Source organism: Chanodichthys erythropterus, chromosome 17 (assembly GCF_024489055.1).
Source record: "Chanodichthys erythropterus isolate Z2021 chromosome 17, ASM2448905v1, whole genome shotgun sequence".
NCBI lineage: Eukaryota > Metazoa > Chordata > Actinopteri > Cypriniformes > Xenocyprididae > Chanodichthys > Chanodichthys erythropterus.
Window position 1 is genome coordinate 19,613,363 of NC_090237.1, and position 22,363 is coordinate 19,635,725.

At 37.1% G+C, this 22,363-nt stretch overlaps 1 protein-coding gene across 1 annotated transcript; it reads left to right on the forward strand.

Annotated features, from left to right (window-relative positions):
• The first annotated feature begins 8,280 nt into the window (after window positions 1-8,280).
• tbx2b (T-box transcription factor 2b) lies at window positions 8,281-16,373 on the forward strand. Its single transcript, XM_067365273.1, has 7 exons — window positions 8,281-9,061; window positions 9,843-10,110; window positions 11,251-11,397; window positions 12,422-12,498; window positions 12,652-12,818; window positions 13,385-13,992; window positions 14,593-16,373. The coding sequence occupies exons 1-7, from the start codon at window positions 8,700-8,702 to the stop codon at window positions 15,025-15,027; spliced, it is 2,064 nt and encodes a 687-aa protein (XP_067221374.1). The 5' UTR covers window positions 8,281-8,699; the 3' UTR covers window positions 15,028-16,373.
• The last annotated feature ends 5,990 nt before the right edge of the window (window positions 16,374-22,363 follow it).

Here is a 22,363-nt window from a genome sequence, read left to right on the forward strand (position 1 = left end):
AGGCTGGGATTTCCTCCATCGCTGCTTTAATTGCATGTGTGTAAGCTTTGTTTCATGATATTATAATAAAAGGTTTATATAGAGCAGCTGCATTTTCCAGCACCAGATGTGTTGTAAAAAATCATCAGGAATTTATCAACGTTATAAAATATTGATATACTTGTACTTTGCATTGCTATCAGATTACAGGTGTCATTTTTTTATAAAAACAGTTCTTAACCCGATGCCCAGTGGACATACAAAACCACTAACAAAGTGATTGTTGTGTCATCACAGTGATCTTTATTGTGCAGAGTCAGACAAGCAGAGATATACTGCATGCAAAGAAGCAAGAGGAAATGTTTCTACTATTACTACTTCAGGTATCTTTTCATCACTCTCACCTACACACACACAATCACCCTTAAACAGAAACGCTGCACAGTGTCTCAAAGGCAAGGTGAAGCAGTCATCTAGATGATGTGGAGGACAGTGGCAGAGCTCACACTCTCCATCTGAGAAGGTCAGTCCTCGTTTCTCTCTGTCTCCCTCCAGACCGCCAGTGCCACCTTATCACTGGAGCGACAGCCTATAAATACCAACAGAAGATAGCAGGCATTTCAGTGAGGAGTGTCAGAGGTTTCCTCCTCTCTGCGGGGTCAGAAGGCTGCTGTGCAAATTTGTACATTTAGTTGAAGAAGCATTAATCTATAAACAGTCTGCCGTTTAGTCGCTGTGGCACTGATACACAATCTACCAGAGTCAATCTGTCATGGCTTGTTGGCAATCCAAGTAAGATTTTGTGGTTGTTTGTTCCAAAACACTCCTCCACACTCCATGTATCCCAATGGGAACGGTCTCCATTCAGTAACAGGCTGTTTTCTGGCACGGTTGATGGTCTTTCCCCCCTTCGGAGGTCGTTCATCTCTTAACTACTATCTGAAATAATGTGACTGCTCCTGCAGAAAACATAAGATGTCTTTAAGGGGATAAAAGTAGAGAAAACTATTAAGTATCTCAACCTCCTTAGAACAGATTTTCACTGTTTTCTTGTAGGCATTTTTCATAACACATCAAATTGGTTTTTCTTCTTCTATCTTCATGATGATGCCATTTGGCCTACCACATCCCTGTTTTTCCAACTTACCTTTGAATAAAAACACATTTTGATTGAAAAAAAAAAAGTGAAGATAAAAGCTAATATTTTGTACTAGCTATTTTGATTATTTTATTCTTATTGTGCATGCTTTTAGATTTTAGTGGACTGGTTGAATTAAAAAAGACATCAATCTTGTTAATGTGTTCTAATTCAAAAACAATATTACTATACACCATTCTGGTAAGTGTGTCCTCTTTTTTTATATATATTGTTAGTTTTTTTCAGAGGGGGAAAATCTTAAATAGTCAACCCTGTTACTACGATTTTGTACAGTATTGAAATATCGAAATTAATTTAACTTAAACACCTTGTAGCGTCATGACCATAATTAGATTACCATACACAAAGCCACTCATTGCCATTTATATACATTCTAATAGAATGTTCTTTAATAAATTCACATGACAAATCGCTTTTTAAAATGAAAAAGACGGAATTTCGTGGAATCTTCGTGGAATTTGCGCGGTTTAACGTGGGAGCTAAAGTGTTCTACATAGAATTGCTGTATGCTAGCCTATATAGGCTGATTTACGACTTAGATATTGATATACAAAATAAATAAATAAAACATGTTGATTATAAGTTTACTATTGCTTTCCAGTAAACCCTTCCGCCATTTTGAAATCGCTTCGTGTTGCAATATGTTGTCAATCAGACGAGACGTGTAGGCTAAATCTCTACAACTGTGAGAGACAGTAAACTGAATAATATCTGACAGCTCCTGTGGGATTTAAAAGGGTCAGTGTTGACATTAATGTGTGACACGCACACTATTTTTCAATTAGCTGCTGAATAGCCTCGATTAGATCAACTTATCTTCAGGATCCCCACACCTGGACGCGCATCTCATCAGTGCCCTAATCGAAACGATGGGCGTCTGTATGCTGTTTACAGACTTATTGCTAACAGATACAGTAAGAACAATCTTCCTTTATCTTGAAGTCATTCTCACTGAATAGCGCCGGATTGATTGTGAAAGCCCCCCGCCCCCCTATTTACTATTTATCCTAATACAATGACAAGTTAAATTTACTATTCGAAACTTTCATGTGCAATCTATGGAAAACGTAAACGTGATTTAGTTAAAGTGTAAAGTATATGTAACAACATTAAATATAAAGTCGGAAAAACATTGAGTAGCCTACATCCAAAGTATGTAGGCTTGCTATATTTTATCAGCCTACTCGAAACATTTCTGATTGGAGGTAATAAAATACTTAAAATACATAAGACCAGTAATTTACAAGTGTCCATTTGAGAGTTAAAAAAGTTATTTGCTTATAGTGACTTAATATAATTACTTATAAAAGTAAAGGTTAGCTAAACCGATCAAAGAAAAAAGATAATTTCTTGGATGCAAAAGCAATGAAGAAAATACATCTGTAGCCTATTCTCACTGCTGTTTTAAAATAACAGGATAACTGCACGTGTCTCAGAAAGGAAGGATGGAAAATAAGATGGCCATTTAACGAATGATACGTCTAATTTTTTTCTCCGTGTTTTAATAATAATTAATAACATATAACCGATTATTAAAACGGTTTATGGAACTGTGTACTGTTCTGTAACGTAATACACTAAAACATTTTAAATCAGCATTTTACTTCTTCGACCATTCTGAAATGTAGCTATTGCTGATGAAGAAAACTTAGTTGAAACTGTAAAAACTAATATAATCGAGTAAAAAGACAGAATTTGTTGTTACACGTAGAATGGAAACAAAGATGTTTTAACATAATGATGAAAAGATTAAGTAATAACCCTGGTTGGTGTATCAGTACAACAGTTTAGGAGGTAATGCAAATTTATCAACCACAAATAACTTTAAAATTTACAAAAGGGTAAAACACTTGTTGCATATAGACGGAACACGAGGCTTAATCGCTGAAGGGGAAATTATGGGTTCAGCATCACACAAGACAAAAGCTCAGGGGACGGAGAAAGTGTGTGTGTGTGTGTGTGTGTGTGTGTGTGTGTGTGTGTGTGTGTGTGTGTGTGTGTGTGTGTGTGTGTGTCATAGAGGAAACTAATTTGTCACTGATTTTAATTACTATTACAGTGTTACATTTAGAGGTGTAACACTGATGTTCACATGAGCTTCATGGCTAATGTAATAAATATATATATTAGATGAGTAGGTTCAATCTCTGGCTGTAGCAACAGGTTATTGCTTTTACGACGGAAGCATAATTCCGAGCCTGTTATTATTTTCAGGGTCTCTGGATGTATTGTTTGCAAAACTATTAAAAATGTGTAATAGGCTACTAAACATGATTTAGTATAAAATAACAGAGCCTGACGTTCAGTATGTTAAACTCATAATTGATTCCCCCCTTCAATTAAGAGAAAGACCATGGTTTTCACACTAGACCACATTTTTAGGCTTGTTTTAGTCGCGGATGAAGACACTACACGGCACAGTACAGACTGCAGAAGCAGGTACACTGATTCCCTGAGGTCATTAGAGCGCCCCCACCTGTTACCTGAAAAAGGTGTAACTTCAAATAATCAGTAGTGTGATACGCTCAAATCGATTTAAGCGTCATTTAAAAGCAGATTTAGTCATTTTGAGTGTGTTCGGAATGAAACATTATGGGGAAAATATTAAATGATTCCCTGATACTACTGAACATTTACCAAAACATTATATGAATGATTTACTATTTCCACCCAGAGTATTAAACCCAAAATGTAGCCTACCTATATCTTGATTGTTTTGCAGCGATTGCTGGTTGTTGATCACTGAGGCCGATGCGTATTCATGACTTCTAATCTTGCTTTTTCCCTGAATGCCTGAAACCAGGTTTATCCGTACCTGTCAGCATCCTTACAAACGAATGTATATTTATCATATTTCTGTATTTCTATGCCTAGACTCGCTTTCAAACGTATGCAATCTGGCTAGCCAACATTACATAAATCTTAAGCCATCATTTTTAGTATTAGAGCTAATAAATGAGATTAAAAAAAAAAAAAGTTAAGCTCTATCGTTAGCCAAATGTTTGAAAAATATTCTCACAAATTATAGTAAAACATCGAAAACCCACTTGCAGGCTAAGAACATCTGCGATTCTCATTCAGAGAGTTAATGTTTTGTTTTAAATCTCCTGATATCAACAGGTTTATGTGAGGATTAGGGTTAAGGTTTAGCAATAGCATCACCTCGGAATAAAGACTATCGTGTCTTTGAGATGTCCTTACTAATATAGTGAAAGCAACATACGTGTTTTATAGTTTCAAGGAATGTGGAGGATACTTCTTTTGTCAGTTTAGTTTTACGCAGGAGGAGAGTGAAAGAGAAGAAGCAGAGCGCCAGAGCTGTCTATAAAATTGTTGTTTCGCATCTATCAGGTACAGTCGATGTCCAGAGGAGGTTCTGCTGACTAGGTTGGGTGATACAAAATGGGCTATGCAATGAGCAAATTGTACGATTTGGCAAAATAAGCACGAGCATATCAAATACACTGTCCTAATGAAAAAGAGGAGACTTGGGAAAATGTATACAGGGTGTGTGTGGATGGGTAGTAAGAACAGAAGGGAGGAGGAGAGAGGGGGCTGCTAGCTGGTGGAGGCGCTGGGTATACATGTGACAAGGGGAAATATGAGGGACTTTGACAGGTCTTAAACGGTCTGGCGCCAAGGCCTCAGTCTACTGGCTAAATATAGCAGGAGAGATGATGCAGAGAGATGATGAAAAGATGAAAAGAAGGAGCAACAATGTAAAAGCAGAAAAAAAGAGCAACGGTCATTTAATGATCAGCCCTAGAGGATCATCTGGTTTCATATATGTGAAGGTATTGCAAAGGTTTGCGTTATCTTTTTGCAGGAACATATTCATTTCCTCAGAACCCTGGAAACACAATTAGGCACATTGTCTTAACAGCGGACACCGTCTCAAGGACACAAAAGCTGACAGAAGCAGATCATGCATAAAAGTTTGGCACCAGGCTATTTTTAACTAATGAAAATGTTCTCTGGTCGAAGCTTATGCACACAGACACCGCTCTACATCTCCTGACAAACCTTTAACCTTGTTTTTCATCATTACGATCATCATTGTTTTTCGACGCCTCGTTGTTTTGGAAGTAAACAGTGGCAGTGCCGTGAAAAGTTTTTCAGCATGAATGCTTTTTAAATTATGTGTGATAAGAGCTCAGCGCATGATTACATTCTTGTCGGTTTAGATGTGTACAGCGGGAAAAAAAATAAATCTGCCGTAATTGCAGAGACTTTGTTGATGTAATTACTTCCTTAAGTATATACATAGAAAACCATTACCATTTCCATGTGTAGTTAATCACTTCTCAATCCAAATCACTCTCTGTCGAAGCCCAGAGATCAAACAATGACTATTGATTAGTCCTATTTCAATAACATGCTGCAGGTAAAACACTTTATATATATATATATATATATATATATATATATATATATATATATATATATATATATATACATACATATAGACATACAGTCTCTAATATTTACACCAATAGGCATGTTGAAACAGTGGAAACTATATTTTCAGTGCCAGGAAAAAAAGTTGAATCACTTAACCAGGAAGTATATGATTTGATGTTAAATATATTACAGGCTTCTTCTTTTTCTTTCTTTCTTTTTTTTTTTTTTTTTTTTTTTTGTTCCCAAATTGACGTTTATATTAATTACTTTTTATTTTAAAACAAACAATATTAGTACACACCTAAATACTGTAAATGACAATGAAACCGAGAACATGAGAGATATTGGCTCTCTCATCAGACAATTCTCATCAGACAATTGAGATCATGTAGGCTATGGCTCTTAATTTTATCTTAAATAATGAAGATTTTATATCAGGAGAAAAACTACTTATTTTCATTTCGTTTGGCTGTTTAAACATCCTTCATTATAAAAGCAGAAAGAAAACTTTTTAATTCATATAAAGCATATTTTAATTCATATACAACATAGATCTATGTTGTCCTATCGTCATGTTTCGTTCTTAATATAGGCTAATTTAATTATTTTCATTCTATAGGCTATTATATATAGGTATTTGTTCACGACTTTTAAAAGAAAATTGTGTCCTATTTGAATAATTAGCATACATTTAGGGTAAGAGCGTGCATATCCCATAATTTAGTGTCAGTTTTAATAAATCCCGCGATAGCTGTGTCTGTTCACTCGTGGCTTCGGCAACAAGTGTCTGCCTACTTTGTATCGGTTTTCTCTGTTTGCGGTGCAGATTTAGCAATTCTAATGCAATGTTATGGTGTATAATTTAACTTCTCAATAGACAATAATGATTTGCTAAATCCTTAATTAGGCCCAACATTTAAAACCCAGTTCGAAAGCGAACTATAGAAAATAATTTTTACAAATGTTCGTTTAGCTATTTAATGTAATGACGACGTGATTGGCAATCCGCAACATGCTCTTCAATAGAAACATGTGCCCTCTAAACCACTTTGTCAAATTCAGTAAATATCACAAATCGTGATACTAAATACAAAAAAAAAAAAAAAAGCCTATAGCCTATAAACGTCGTCGTCGCCATTTTAAAGAACAGCTGCAAACACACCACGTTTATGTCCCGCTGTTGACAAACACACATTTTTTTTACATTTCAGTATAATATAAGCAATATAATGACTCTATCAGGTCCTCTCTGGCGAAGTAAGAGTTAAACATACAGCCTGTCATCGTGTTCTGCTGATTTGTATCGAAGTGTAAAGGTGACAACATTCCGCAACCGGTCGAATTCGTCCACACAAAAACATAGATTGGACATTGATGCGTTTTGGAAATATTGGAACTATGTGAATGCAACATCTGATGGAAAAGTATACGATGACATGCTAACTTGTAATGATCACAAGTCATTTGGAGACAAAGAAAGCAAGCGCAAGCCAAAAGTTTGGCGTAAATGCTAAAGGGATTGGAGTGCACTGTTAGAGGATTTTGGAGTAAATATGAACTGACAAGAGACGGTTCTTACTGCGGTACGTCAGCCGACTGGCGCCAAGCGGCTATCTAACAAACCCAATCCAAGTAAATCTAGAGTCCACGAGTGGATTTCTTAAAGGTATAGACTACACTCATGGCTCGACCCACTGCTGAAACTACAGGTCGAAAGTAGAACATTTATAGTCTGGCGGTTAAATACACTGAAATGTAGTTATTTTTCCAGAATACAGAGCATATGCTTTTTTCCCCGCTCACCTAACATTCAAAGGCACAGTCAAATCTGTGAATATAAAATATTTACATTCCCTAAACAGTTTATAATAACATAGAGTAAATTAAAAGTTAACAACTGCAGATGCTTGTTAAGAGTTAACAGCCAAGAGTAATGCAGCACTCACCAAAATTATCTTTACATTGGTCTTTAGATTCCATCAACCCTCTTCCTCTTTCCTCAGTATAGCGCGTGGCTGTGCGCTTTGAATGACCCGGGGCAGAATTTAAAGCACCAATGTCCGGTTATTGGCTGCTGTTCCTCACATGAAGTCAGTGCACGGCGACACACGCACGAAGTACGGAAATAGTTATTCACACACAAAGCACAAGGTCCTTTGGCTATGAGTGTGCAAGTGCTATATTATGAACAAAATACTCGTATGCGTCACTTTGACATATACAGCGAAAAGATAAACGCTATTTGCTGTGTTCCTAATGTTTTTATTGACTATTGCGACTATTGCAATTTATAATGTTTTAAAATGGAAAGTATATAATATTCTTGCGCTGATCAATCAGAACAATTTGCACTTTTTTCATTTACACGTCAGTAATCTTAATTCCTAGTTTTCAGTGTATCGGAAAGTGAGCTTTGTTCCTCGAACAAGGAGGCATCGTAATTATAAAGCGTAAGCCGACCGAGGTGCAGTCACCACCGGCTAAGCACTGAGGGCTGACCCGGCGCTTGGCTTGGAGACGGGGGTGGGATTTCCCGATCTTTTCTGTCATTGGTTAATATTTTATTCTGTTGACATGTTTTCTTACTGCTAATGCTTCCGACACCTTCTTGTCCACCCCCTCTCCTTGAGTCTGGCCGGAGCTGTCAAAACCACGCCTATGGAGGCCCACAATTGGTCCAGAAAGCGTAAAATCAGCAATCAAGGGGGCTTGGTTCATTAGTGCTGGGATCAGAGCAGGAAGGACATGTGAGATAGTTACAGTTGTACAGTGGACAGAGCAAGATCTAACCATTTCAACTCCGTGTCTGAGTAGAATGACTGCGCTTGAATGGACATCCGCATCGAAAGAGTAGCTAATCTTCTTTTTATGAGAGCAACTGTTGGAGAACAGGAATCCCCAAATCTGGCTTCAAAGCGTCGCTGCGCTCACTTTGACTGATATTATTACGGGGACTTCTTGGAAACTAGCAGCTACGGGAGTTAAAGTGGAAGATCCTTACCACTGTCTTTGCTCGCCTTTTCGCGATTTACATTCTGCCAAAATTGCCTTGCTGCGCCTTTCCTTCTCGTAGTGAGACAATCTATCGTCTGGATACGCGCTCCTTTTTGTCAGAGAACACCACTGAATATATTTTTCACTACGATTGTTGGATGCACCGATGAGAGATCCAGTTTTTACAGGGACTGCGATGGCTTACCACCCTTTCCACGCTCACCGGCCGACCGACTTTCCTATGTCAGCTTTTCTCGCGGCCGCGCAACCCTCCTTCTTCCCGGCGCTGACATTGCCTCCCGGGGCTCTCACAAAACCGATCCCGGACCATACCCTTGCCGGAGCCGCGGAGGCTGGGCTCCATCCGGCTCTGAGTCACCATCATCAGGCAGCTCATCTTCGCAGTCTCAAGAGCCTGGAGCCGGAGGAAGAGGTTGAAGACGATCCAAAAGTCACACTGGAAGCGAAGGATCTATGGGACCAGTTCCACAAATTAGGAACAGAAATGGTTATTACGAAATCTGGCAGGTGAGTTCTCAGTTGCTCTATTTTTAGTCTTTTTTTCCAGTGTTTATACGAGTGAATGTTATGATACACTCCACGGTTTACATATATTCCGCCGACTATTGCACGGATTAAAAACATAAAATAGTGTTTCGTTCGATGGCTGTGTAGTTCAGCAGGCCCAGTAAATTCACTACTAAATCTCTGTCGTTTGCACATCGCTCTTGTAGCCTAAGTCATTTAATGTCTTGCGCCCTGAACTGGCTGACCTAATTATTATGTCAAAGAGACTGTAAAAATGAATGTCTTACTGTCAGAACATGTGTAGCTTACCTGAACGATTCATCTGCTCATTTGACTTATGAAAACGAAATAGGGAAAGTACAAGCGATGCGTATTCTGTGGCTAAGCAAAAGGAAAATAGCTGAGGCTTTATGCAGCTTATATCAATATCAACAAATATTGACTTTCAAGGCACGGTGTGGCACAGTTAAATCGTGCTTTAATATATTTCGTGGTCTGCCTATGTTCTGATGTGACAATATTCTATGTAAATAGCCTGTCACTTTCATGGAAGATTTAATCCTTGCGGCGAGCTAAATTATGTGCAGCCGAGTGACATGTTAATGTAGGCTATTCAATGCCGTTGTTTCATTTAATAAATCTATTTAAGCTAAATAACATCACTGAAAAAGGCGAATTATTATTTGTTTTTTGTTTTTTTATACGTTAAGCTTGCCTTTGACAACATTTGCATAATAAATAAAAATACTTTGATTTATGGACATATTTCCTTTTTCTACAGGAGAATGTTTCCACCTTTTAAAGTCCGCATTAATGGACTCGATAAAAAAGCCAAGTATATTCTATTAATGGATATTGTGGCTGCCGACGACTGCCGTTACAAGTTCCACAACTCTCGCTGGATGGTAGCGGGGAAGGCCGACCCGGAGATGCCAAAGCGAATGTATATACATCCGGATAGCCCAGCTACTGGGGAACAATGGATGGCTAAGCCTGTTGCTTTTCATAAACTGAAGTTAACCAACAACATTTCGGACAAACATGGATTTGTAAGTAACCCATTTTCTTCAATAACCAGTTTTTTGTGTGTTTCGTGTAGGCCATTTATAATTGTGTGTTTCTGTGTAATATATAAATATAAAATTACTGCCATCTGTGGGCTGTAATGTTTACGATCGCAACGATTGTCAATGCGTACAATATCGCTGTTTATTCCTGAGTGATGAGAATTATGATTGCACTGAAATATATAATTTAACTTACTTAATTTTTTCGGCCCATGTACAATTCTTTGCTGTCGTGACATAAATTTTACCCTTTGTTTCGGCACGTTTACAAACCAGATATGTTTTTTTTGTTTAAGTCATAATTTTATTCGTTATGAATAATGATGACATTGTCAGCTTGGTTATGTAATATAAATACTTCATCCTGAGTTTTTTTTCTTGGCCACTGTTACTTCTATTGTTAATGATAGGCGCAGAGCGCTGTAAGTTTTATGAGGGGGTGGAAGTAACAAAAAAAATGAAGTCAAAGGAATGGAATAGACCCTGGATCACGCTACAGTAAAAGAGTTTACAAATAGCAACGGTGAAAGCGTAATTTGGGCTGTTTTGAGTGAGCGCAGCAACAAAATGTATATAGGTAGAGCGAGCTGTGCTGTCTCTAATGTGTTAGTTTCGGTGAACAATGTTGAGACAGATGCAACGATGCTGAACAATACTCTATACATAAGCAGTCAAATACAGTGTGTGCCCTGCTCCCTTACGCGACTTTCAAACAAATCGACTGGAAACAAATGGAACATTTACATGCATGGCACAACCATTTGATATTTATATGGTCAAATAGAAAATATACACATGTAGCCTTGGTACCTGTGTAGCATCACATATTTGTTGTAAAAAAAAAAACGCCTCTTATTTAATTATTTCAGATTTATTTTGTGTTATAATGATTGCGCCACAAAAGAATACATGTTGCATGTCCGCGTGACTGGTTTCTGTCTACCTGCCACTGGCGCAGGCCTGTTGTTATGTGATTTGACCCAAGAACAATATTTCCACTATTACTAAATATATTATGTGTTATTTATTGTCTAAAACGATTTTAAAGACCAATGTCTTGAAATGAATAATTATTGTGACAAGCACTAGCCTAATGCTTTCCATTCCTCTTCTTCTTATTAGACCATCCTGAATTCAATGCATAAATACCAGCCCAGGTTCCATATTGTGAGAGCCAACGATATTCTGAAGCTCCCGTACAGTACTTTCAGGACATATGTTTTCCCTGAGACTGATTTTATTGCTGTCACAGCTTATCAAAACGACAAGGTATGTACATATATTTTGATGAATTAAAGTATTCGTTCTCATGGATGTGCACTAGGCCTTTATAATACAACTTTCCTTTTTTCTCATATACTTTGCATTTGCATGTTTTCTACGACGTTTGATCGCATTAACTGTTTACATCTTACGCTGACCTTGTCAAGAGGAGTAGCAGCAGTAGTATTTTGAATATGTGGATGCACAATTATATCTTTAAAACATTTCAAATTCCTCATGTGTCCAGTGCTACTTTCAGCTACTGCTCATGTTAATTGTCGTCTGTGTCCGAGGGGCCTGGTGAGCTTGTCGGTATCGTAAAATTTATGACATAGAGTCACAATCGATTAGCAGGCACTTAAGCTCGCCGGTTTGTCCGGGAGCTACACTCGCTGAGGCAGAGCAATCAAAGCGTGTCAGTTTCTAAACGCAAAAAAGTAGAGGCCATCTAGCTTAGCTTTAAGGAACTTTAAGGCCCTGGTTTCTCCTGAATTTATAGCCTACAGCGTCCAAATCACTTGGGCACAACGAAAATCGTTCTGTTACATCGCTCTGTATTTTCATGGAACTTGTAAAAACTGGCAATGGCTCAAACCACACTATTAATTATTGATAGCAGGTCGGCGTCACTCATCTAGTTCGCCTCTCTTGTTCTCTCTGTTGTGCTTTAGAGAATAACAATTTGACAAATGGAAAATGTTTATTCGTGGAATTTTCTCAGGGGGGTCGTGATTAGATCTTTTTCATTAAACATTTTTAATAATTAAATTATCTCTCTAAAGTAGTCTGCGTAGCGTGTTTAACAGTGTTGGGATAACTGATCACACCACATATAAAAGCTTTTCTTTTTATGCATTTCAATTCTTTTTGAACAAGTTTACTTTTGGATTATGAATTCGTAGAGCACAACGCTGACAACAACAACACTACTGCGATACATAATACTATATTAATACTAATAAACTGATGCTAATCATATAAAAACAAATGATGAATAATATAAACATTTATTTTTTTTCTTTGTATTCAGATAACACAACTGAAGATTGATAATAACCCATTTGCCAAAGGATTCAGAGACACAGGGAATGGAAGGAGGGAAAAAAGGTAGGTTTTGAAACCTTTATAGTTCACATCCATTGTTACGCAATGCAAAATGGCCGAACTCAAAGTTTTTTTCTTTTACTGTATACAGTGTGCAGTGTGGGTCAACTCATTTCATATTTCCTTGATTTAATACTATTTGTATGTATGTTAAAGGAAACAACTGACCCTTCCATCATTACGCATGTATGAGGATCAGTGTAAAGTGGACCGTGATGGCGCGGACTCTGATGCTTCCTCAAGCGAACCTACAACCGGCAGAGATGCTGGTCATTCACCTGGACCGGTTTCCAGCCCACTTAGATTAAACCGAGGCAGCAGAGGTAAGTCTAAAACTATTAATAAATTATATTGCTATGCTTCACGATCACTGAGAGGAAACGAGACTAAATGTCGTATCATTTACAAGACATTGTATTATGCCTTCAGCGTTTTAAGATTGTTTTAATAATTGACAGTCATTTAAATAAAGCATTTCTCATGGATCAAATGTGCTGATAAAGTCAGTTTCCCAAACACGTAATAAGATGAAAAAGTGTAGATCAACAAATAGGGCCTAGGATACAGCCCTGAACTAGGATAAATTTCGTTACATTTACATTAGGTCTGTGTTAAGAACTTTAAACTCTTTTTTTTTTTATGGATAATTATTTCTATTTCATCGCATTTATTTTCTTTGGTCTCCTATAGCTAAAAGTTAGCCCACTAGCTACATGTTAATTCAGCAATAGACTACATGCAAAAAGTCGTAAGAACGTGTAGAAAATTACGCCTGGAATTAGCTGAATGTAAAATGCTATTTGCAAAAAAAATCATATCTATATAATGGCTACTGTATTTAATTTAGTCTTGTATCGTATATGTGGATAAAAAATGTTTTCCATCACAGACGACAAAACATGCACTGACAGTGAGCAAGAATTGGACCATCAAGATGAGCGGTGTGGAGGCTCCAGCAGTCCTGGACCAGAGCCTCCATCTCCATTCAGGTCAAGATGTGAGGACCGGGGGCGGGAGAGGCCTGTTGTGGAGAAGAAAGACGATTATCCGGACTCCCGAAAATCAAGCGATTCTATATTTAGCATAAGAAACTTGGAGAAAGACAAACTAGAGAGCAGACCGAGGAAAGACACAGACTTGTCAAAGAAGGACACGGAAAACGGTGGTCTTAGCAGCAGTAAAGACAGCTTCTCTCCTCTGATGGTACAGACAGAGAGTCCGTCACATTTTGGGGCAGGGCACCTTCAGAGTTTGGCGCTCTCCGGTCTACACAGTCAACAGTTCTTTAACCCACTAAACACCGGACAACCTCTATTATTCCACCCTGGACAATTTGCAATGGCACCTGGGGCGTTTTCAGCCATGGGTATGGGACATCTATTGGCTTCAGTATCAGGAGCTGGAGGTCTGGAGAATGGAAGCCTGTCGGCCCAGGGTACTGGGAGCACCACGAGTCCCTTTCCCTTTCATCTTTCTCAACACATGCTTGCCTCTCAGGTAAGGAAACTCTCGTCATTAAAATTTAAAACTATGTCATGATACTAGCTGTCTGGATATGGAAGCACGTGAACGAAAACAGGCTACATCTAGTGATAGTTTTTGGTGAGATGCTTTTTGGTTATATAGCCTTGCTTGCATGTGTTTGTCAATCGTAATAATGGCGGTCGTACAACTACCAACATAGAAAATACATTGCGTATATATAAATGTAGGCCTATTCTTAAACTTTTACCATTGAATAGAAAAAGCAGATGCAGATTTTTAAATATTTCCAAATGTCATTGCAAAAAGCTAATTATTCATTTAAAAATAATGTTGATTCCGTTTTATATTACAATGAATGATATATATATATATATATATATATATATATATATATATATATATATATATATATATATATATATATATATATAAAATCCCCTTAAAAGTCAATGAATTCGCCTGCCATTGAAATCTGATGGACTGCGAACAGGTGGCACATAATCTGTGCAAATACTGGCTCTCTGAAAATGTGCCATGTAGCAGATCCTCACCTTTCAAACTACTGCATGTTCGGTGTGCTTAAAAGTCGCTAACGAATGTCTCTTATTACAGGGCATTCCTATGCCAACCTTCGGTGGACTTTTCCCGTACCCCTACACCTACATGGCTGCGGCAGCTGCAGCGGCCTCCGCCCTGCCCGCGAGCAGCAGCACGGCCTCCTCGCTCTCCAGGAACCCGTTCTTGAGCAGCTCAACTCGCCCTCGATTGCGATTCAACCCTTACCAGCTCCCCGTGTCGATCCCTCAAAGCACAAACCTGCTTACCACCGGATTGCCAAGCGGCCTAAACCCCTCATCTGAATCGTCTAAATGCGGTAGCAGGGAAACGAGTCCTGTGCCTGATCACAAGTCGGGGGCGAGCCAGAGAAACGGCTCACCTAAAACAACAATGAAGGAATCCATCAATGAACTTCAGAACATTCAGAGACTAGTGAGCGGCATAGAGAGTCAGCGGGAGACTTCCTCACCTAGGGATTCCCCCAAGTGATCAAGCGTCCCCAAACCTATCCAGGGCATGACTTGAATTGCCAGAGGATTTTATTAAGTGGTTCTCTGCGAGAAATTTCATCAAGTACTGTTTTTGCGCATGGATGACTGGAGTGGGAAAAAAGCAGGCAACAAGTAAAAAAAAATAACAAAAGAAAACGTTGGACTTGGTGGTGGAGATCTATGTAGGAAGTGCTGCGAAGACAATCTACGGTGTAGCCTAATTGACTCTGTGTAGAACATGCTGACAAGACCACACCAATCTATTGAAAAAAGAAAAGAAAAGAAGGAATTTACAAATAAAATAATTTTTTATTTGCGTAACGTCAGTAGGATCACTGCTGATTGGATGCAATATCTAAATGGTGATTCATAAAACCTGTAGACTGAAAACAACCAAGCTACATCCAAAAAAAAAAAAAAAAAAAAGAAAAAAAAAAAGAAATTAAAATGGATATTTCAAAAGGGATTGAAATGACAGTTGGACCGCTAGTTAAATCCGACAGACAGTTATACCTGAACTATTTAATGTAATTATTAATAAAAGAAACCTAATTCTGTAAATAAGCTACAAGGACCTAAGAATATGCAAATTGGTATTAATTTATTCAAAGCTGTGCATTTGCGTGTACATAATATTTAGAATTTAACTCATTGCATTTTTTTTTTTTCCATTTTCCACTATGGTTGTTGTAAATGAAAGCTATAGCGTTTGTTGTTTGGAGACAGAAGGTGTTCCTATCTGTGATGCGTTGCTGTTTAATCTGCCTGTGACACGTAATGAAAGCGTGTGCCATCAATGCATTGTAGCAGTCGCTGTAAAAACACTTATCACGCTGCGGGACTCACAAGGTTTGGGAAGCCTCAGGTTAATGTACTCCAACAGAAGAGACCGACATTCATTCCTCTTCTTGAGATGAGTTTATATAAAGAAATATATGAAAGTGTCCCGTTGTGCTGGCTGTCCGGATTTTTCTGTTGTTGTTGTTGATGTTGTTGTAGGATTCTTTCACAATTTCAATAAAAAAAATCAACGTGTTTAAATATTTTACATTTATGGCACTACGTTACCTTAATAATAAGCTGCACTCTTACTAATGACAGACCAAAATTATAGTAGGCCTAAATGTATTAGGTAAGGAGGAATAACGACAACATAAAACACGTAATACAATTTATTTGGGGGGGAAATTTATTTATATAACTGCAACATACAAGCAGAAAACAAGTGTTGGAGTTTGTTTTAAAATGCGGCTATAGTTCAGCCACACCCTCATTATTTGTGATAATAATATGTAATAACATGTAATAACGTGTAATAATAATAAACAATGTTTAAGAAGAAATAATATGTGGAAAATAATACGTAGAAATATTTATACATTCATAATGGTTTTTAAAGTGGTTTTCCAAAACGTAGCATAGCAGCCTATAACAAAAGCTACTGCGCCCTCTGTCGTAGACTCAAGTTCCGGATCATTTTACCCCTCATCAACATCAGTGTGATTTTAAGGCACCGCTACAACGATAGTTGTATTATTAGGCCTTAATAGGCATGTGCAAACTATTTTAATTTAGGTATTTGTTTATTATTATTATTTTACATGAAAAAGCCTAGGCCACTATTGTAAAAACACAAATACAACACATACAGGACTAAAATAAATAAAAAATATTAATAGAAATAGCTACAACAATACTCTATAGTCTCTAATCATAATAATAATAAGAGTAATCATGTGTGCGAATTACAACTATCTGGACATTTTAGGACCTCATCGAAATCCGAACTGTCTTTTTGGCTTTTACTTTGCTATAGACAAAACACAAACGTTTTGTGTGTGTGTGTGTGTGTGTGTGTGTGTGTGTGTGTGTGTGTGTGTGTGTGTGTGTGACATATCAGGACACAAATTTGTATAATGACATTGGTATGACATAGGTATTACAAGGAAAGGTTGACTTATGAGGACATTACTCCATGTCCCCATTTTTCCCCAGGCTTATAAATCATACAGAATGAGTTTTTGTGAGAAAGTAAAAATACAGTTTGTACAGTATAAAACCATTACGCCTATGGAATGTCCCCACAATTCACAAAAAAAAAAAAAAAGAAAAAAAAAAAAAAACGTGTGTATGTGATATATTTACGATAATAACCAAATCAAATAATGTCAGTTTATTAATGTTTTCTCTGATGACCCTTACAAAAAAGGGTCTACTGTACGCGATTTATGTTCGCTACGTCTATTTAGCATCAGGTGAAAATATGCACCATGACTGACTTATAATCTAACTTATATAATCTAATAATAATAATAATAAATAGACTACATAATGGTAGAAAGACCAGAGGTCTAAATTTGAATCCTTTATCGTTTCCAGTGTTTCCTGTGGAGTACAATGCCACCTATTGTTCTGGTTTTTTAAGCCTATTTATAGTCATAGAACTGCAGTGTACGAGTATTTATAGACAAAGCTTGACTCGGAAGCAGAACTACGCTCCACTTTCTCCACTTCCTTTCCTTCATTCTATTTCAGCGACCCAGATTTGTTGTGCTCTTTTTTTGGCACCGACCATTAATGGTCTGAGCGCCCCCAGAACATAGTTTAGGCTGTTGAGCCGTAATGAGTAGATAAGCTAAAGCAGAGAAGAAATATTGGGGGGAAAATACTCTCATGTTATAGCGAAAGGGTTAAGTGCTGCGGATAGGAGGTTAGGGAGGATGAGTGTTTGGACGCCCAGCCACTTTGGCAGCAGACAGCCCTTTGTCCAGCAACCGGCGCCTGTCGCCTGCCTGCCGGCCATGCAGCTTCCCCACACCCGCGTACAAAGGGACAGATCCCGAGAGTTACAGCTCCTAATTAGAGATACCCCCTTGTTTCTCTGCTTTTCTTTTTCGTGCAATAACCACAAGCCCTCGTTTTCATTAAGGGGCCATTGTTAAACGCTGTTATATTCAATTAGCAGACCGAACAACGCAACCTAACACTTTGTCCAAACTAATCAGTCAATGACCAATCAATAGACTGCGATGACAAGCAATTACGGTCCTGGTACTCGACAAAAACCAGCCAAGTGTTTACATATTTAGCTTTAAGTCAACCAAATCGGAAATTGAGAAGGAGCGAATCTTTAGTAGCTACACAGGCCGAAAGTGACATTAAGCGTAGAAGCCAGTTATCAGTTGTTTCTTTTATATTAATGAAAAATTCAGACAAAAGGACCATTGACAACAAGTGGTTTCTCACAGTCGTCTGGGTGAGTTTTTATCTGATCTGCAGAAGCTGAAACTGAACACTGAGAAGCCTGAAAATCTATGAAGGCACTGAGGGGTTGAGATGACTGCTGATATCATTCAATTCTGTGAACCCCAGAAATACCATGTAAAGGGGAGAGAGAAACACTCTTCAGGGCTTATTGCTATTTTAAAGAATTACAGTACCACATCAAAATTACAGCTCACACGCACTAGATTAATCTCTATAATGGTCTGTGAAGAACGTACAGTCTGACACACTTGTCCACTGGTGTATTTTTATATCAGTTCATACTAATATTTGGCTGCTGAAGCAGTTTTCAACTCCTAAAATTACTCTGAAAATAATTGTATAATTTATGTATGAAATCAAAAAACACCTTCACCTAATATTAATTTCAAACACATTTCCAATATCATATTTTTTAAACACAAACACAATAAAGCCACACAAATGTCAACTATAAATGAAGGTGATTTCAACATAACTTGCCCTAGCCTGACATTAATGAAAAATACTTTTGTGTTTGTCACACATATTTTAAATGTTTAAATTTGTACAATTTATTAATTACAATATTTGCAAGCTAGAACAATGGTTCGTTATTTCTTTACATATTATTTTACACTTGTTGCTGAATTGTTTCACTGTTTTTGCTGAAAAGCCTATAATAGGCTGTTTAATGACAGGTTCCATATACCCATTTAGTGTGACAACACTACCTGTGTGTGTTCAGTTGATCTTGATCTTTTCTTTCTTTTTTCTACGCAATAACCGTGATAATGTAAACAAGCATTTTTGTGGCCAAGACAAGAAGAAATTCATTAAAAAAAAATAAGCTTATACCCTAAGAAATAGTCACTGGTGACAACTTTAGCCTGACAAAGACAACCTATAAAGTTTTAATCTCTCTGAATGTGGGTGGTTAGGAACAGTTGCTTTCATAATGTGTTAGGTAAGACAAAGTGTTTTGATGGAAATGTTAAAATATTACAGTGCACAAGACAAATGTGTAATTCTCACACACCTCCTCATTGAAGCTTTCAAGCTTGAATGAAGCTGTCAGAATGTGTGTGGATCCTGGGGAGGAGCCTCATTCTCACACAAGTTGTGCATTTAGAAAGGCTGATGATAAGTTTCTCGGTTCTTATGGGGTTTTGTTTTAATGTCAGAGGCATTCTGTTAGCACACAACACAAAAATCAATTTTTGATCAATCAAGAATCAGAATAAAAGTCTGAACAAGTGATGCATCGCCACCTTCTGGACATATTAAAGAAAGGAAGTGATTGTTAATATTATTATTATAATATTATGCTTTCTTACAAAACAATTTATAAGAAAGTGCACAGATCATCACAACTTCAGTAGCAGTTAACAGGTAGCTGAAAATACATGATACACAAACACATGAATACAAGAACACATGTACTGCAAGTAGGCTAAACATTACACAAGCAGCCTACTATTCCAAAAAGGAGAACAAAGATACTTTTAGTGAAGGAAAGTAGACAGGTGACAATTATTGTACCTGTGAAAATGTATTTAAATTATAAAACCCTATACCGATTCTTCATATCGGGATCATTATCAACTTATGTCTAACTTTCATATTTAAACGTTTTTTGCATTAATAAATTGTTCATGGCAAAAAAGCAAAGTAAATAACTGAGTGAACACAAAAATCCTTCTTCATGTATCCAGTGGACTGTCACCATGTAAAACAAACAAACAAAAACAAAACTAAAAAGACCCCCTCACTTTTCTGCAGCACATAACACAACCACTAGGTGTCACAACAACCTTCTAACCTTTTCCTTCATTTATGTGCAAATCAAGAAATTCCGCCTCAAAATAATGGTCTAATAACAAAATGTACTAACCCTAACCTCAAACAATTTTAAACACTGAGGAAAACACTCAAAATCCATGCCTACAATGGTATACAATGTCCGTTTGAAGAAAAGAAAGACGCACAGTGAGCATTCAAACATCAAAATTTATATTTTAGAAGCAATACCACATCAAATCTATCTTCTCAAACTCTTCTCCACAACATAGACATATGAACAACTGATAATACTTTTAAATACAGACAGCACTCAAATTGTTGTGATTACACTAAAATATATTTTAATTTGCTGTTCCAGGTAACAAAGAGAGAAAAATGAGTATCACCTCTAAGTCACCAGAGCGGCTCAGGCAACAGGCGTCTCCAAAATCCCACAACAATAGATGAAGTTAAAGAGGGATTTGTGTGCCTGACCTGTACTCGTCTACTCACCAGCTCAGATCCTGCCACAGAGATGAACACAAGAGATTACTAAAGATCATGATGAACGAAGCGTCAGGCCAGGGAGGGTCTGAGACCAAACTATAGTCAGCCCTTCTAAAAACATACAGTTCTCTCAAACTTAAGAGGGTACAGCCTCAACGCCTGGCTAATTTCTGGGCTGTTTTAATAGCTTGCTAATTTGTAAGTACATTGTGAACTGATAAATAAAAAAATAAAAAAAAATCAACTTTTTTTGCATTTGCGCTCTGGGTGATATTGACTTGTGTGCATAGAAAGGACATGTTTGAGATCATCAGCCAGGTTCATTAGTGCTGAAGCAAATCCGGAGGTCAATGTCAAGGGTCATTTTAAGGGTCTCTGGGTATTTTAGAATTATATCCTCTGATATGACTGCTTGTAAGTGATATTATGAACCCTAAGGATAAACTATGCCAGCATGCCCTGACAGGATTCATCTGGAGAAGCATTCCACCAAAACACAGAGCAGAAACAGCAAATATATTAGCATGCATTACAATAAATAGGTGAACAGGAGTTATTATTTAGGATTCATAATTCAATCATTATTACTATTAACTTGACTTAAAGGGATAGTTCACCCCCTCAAGTTGTTCCAAACCTGTATAAATTTCTTTGTTCTGCTGACGCAAAGTAAGATATTTGGAAGAATGTTTGTAACCAAGCAGATCTCGCCCCCCATTGACTGCCATAGTATTTTTATTTCCTACTATGGTAGGAGAGATCTGCTTGGTTACAAACATTCTTTCAAATATCTTCCTTTGTGTACAGCAGAGCAAAGAAATTTATACAGGTTTGGAAAAACTTTAGGGACAGAATTTAAATTTCTGGGTGAACTATCCCTTTAAGTTGAAATGTTGACTAAAACACAACAGGACTTACTGGACTCTAAAGTGGATCATTGTAAAGTGGATTTTTTTTCAGTTCTTCTTTTACATTTTAAAAGGAAATCTCACATAGAAAATTGAAATAAAATACCACACTGTAAAAAAACAACAACAAAAAAAAATAAATAAAAAAAACCGTAGTTTTTACATAATTTTGGCAGCTGTGGTTGCCAGAATTATTTTGTAAAAAATACAGAAAAACTGTAGATTTTACAGTATAAAACTGTAATTACAAGAAAATTTGAAAGTAAACCAGTAAATTCAACAATGCTTCCGTTTTGTACCTTTAACATATACTGACAACCACCATAATAATGCAGGTGGTAAAAGAGAGAGCCATATGAAGAATCAGAGTTCATCACAAGTAGCTTTACTACAAGCTGAAGTATATACTAATATATAGAAGGTGCAAAGAGTCATTCACACAAACACGATACACCATCATGGTAACCCACAACACTTAAATAATGCAATAATCATTCAATGAACAACAGAAGATGTAACACAAAACCCTAATGTACATAACTGATAGCAAAAACTATGAAGAAACATGATTATTTAAACAAAATACTTTCAAATCTGGAGTGTCTCACAGGGAATTGAATATCAGTTTACTGTTTTTGTCTGTAAAATATACGTTGATTTGTTCTTTTTTACTTCTAAAAATTATTAAAAAAAAATTAACAGCATTTTACTGTAAAATTACATAAAATGTCTGGTTAGAGGTTTTACAGTTTTTCCCTGTATATAGTACGGGAACTTACTGTTAACCTATTAACAGTTTTTTTTTTTCTGTAGCATTTTTACAACATTTTACAGTAAAAATCGCATTAATTTTTTACAGTGCATAACAAGGTTACAGCTTTGGCTTTGCTTACG

Excerpts from the sequence above, each read along its gene's own strand:
- tbx2b (XM_067365273.1), top strand. The coding sequence starts at position 8,700 with ATGAGAGATCCAGTTTTTACAGGGACTGCGATGGCTTACCACCCTTTC. Across the intron at positions 12,499-12,651 it reads AATGGAAGGAGGGAAAAAAG|GAAACAACTGACCCTTCCAT; the intron begins GTAGGTTTTGAA and ends TGTATGTTAAAG. Across the intron at positions 13,993-14,592 it reads AACACATGCTTGCCTCTCAG|GGCATTCCTATGCCAACCTT; the intron begins GTAAGGAAACTC and ends CTCTTATTACAG.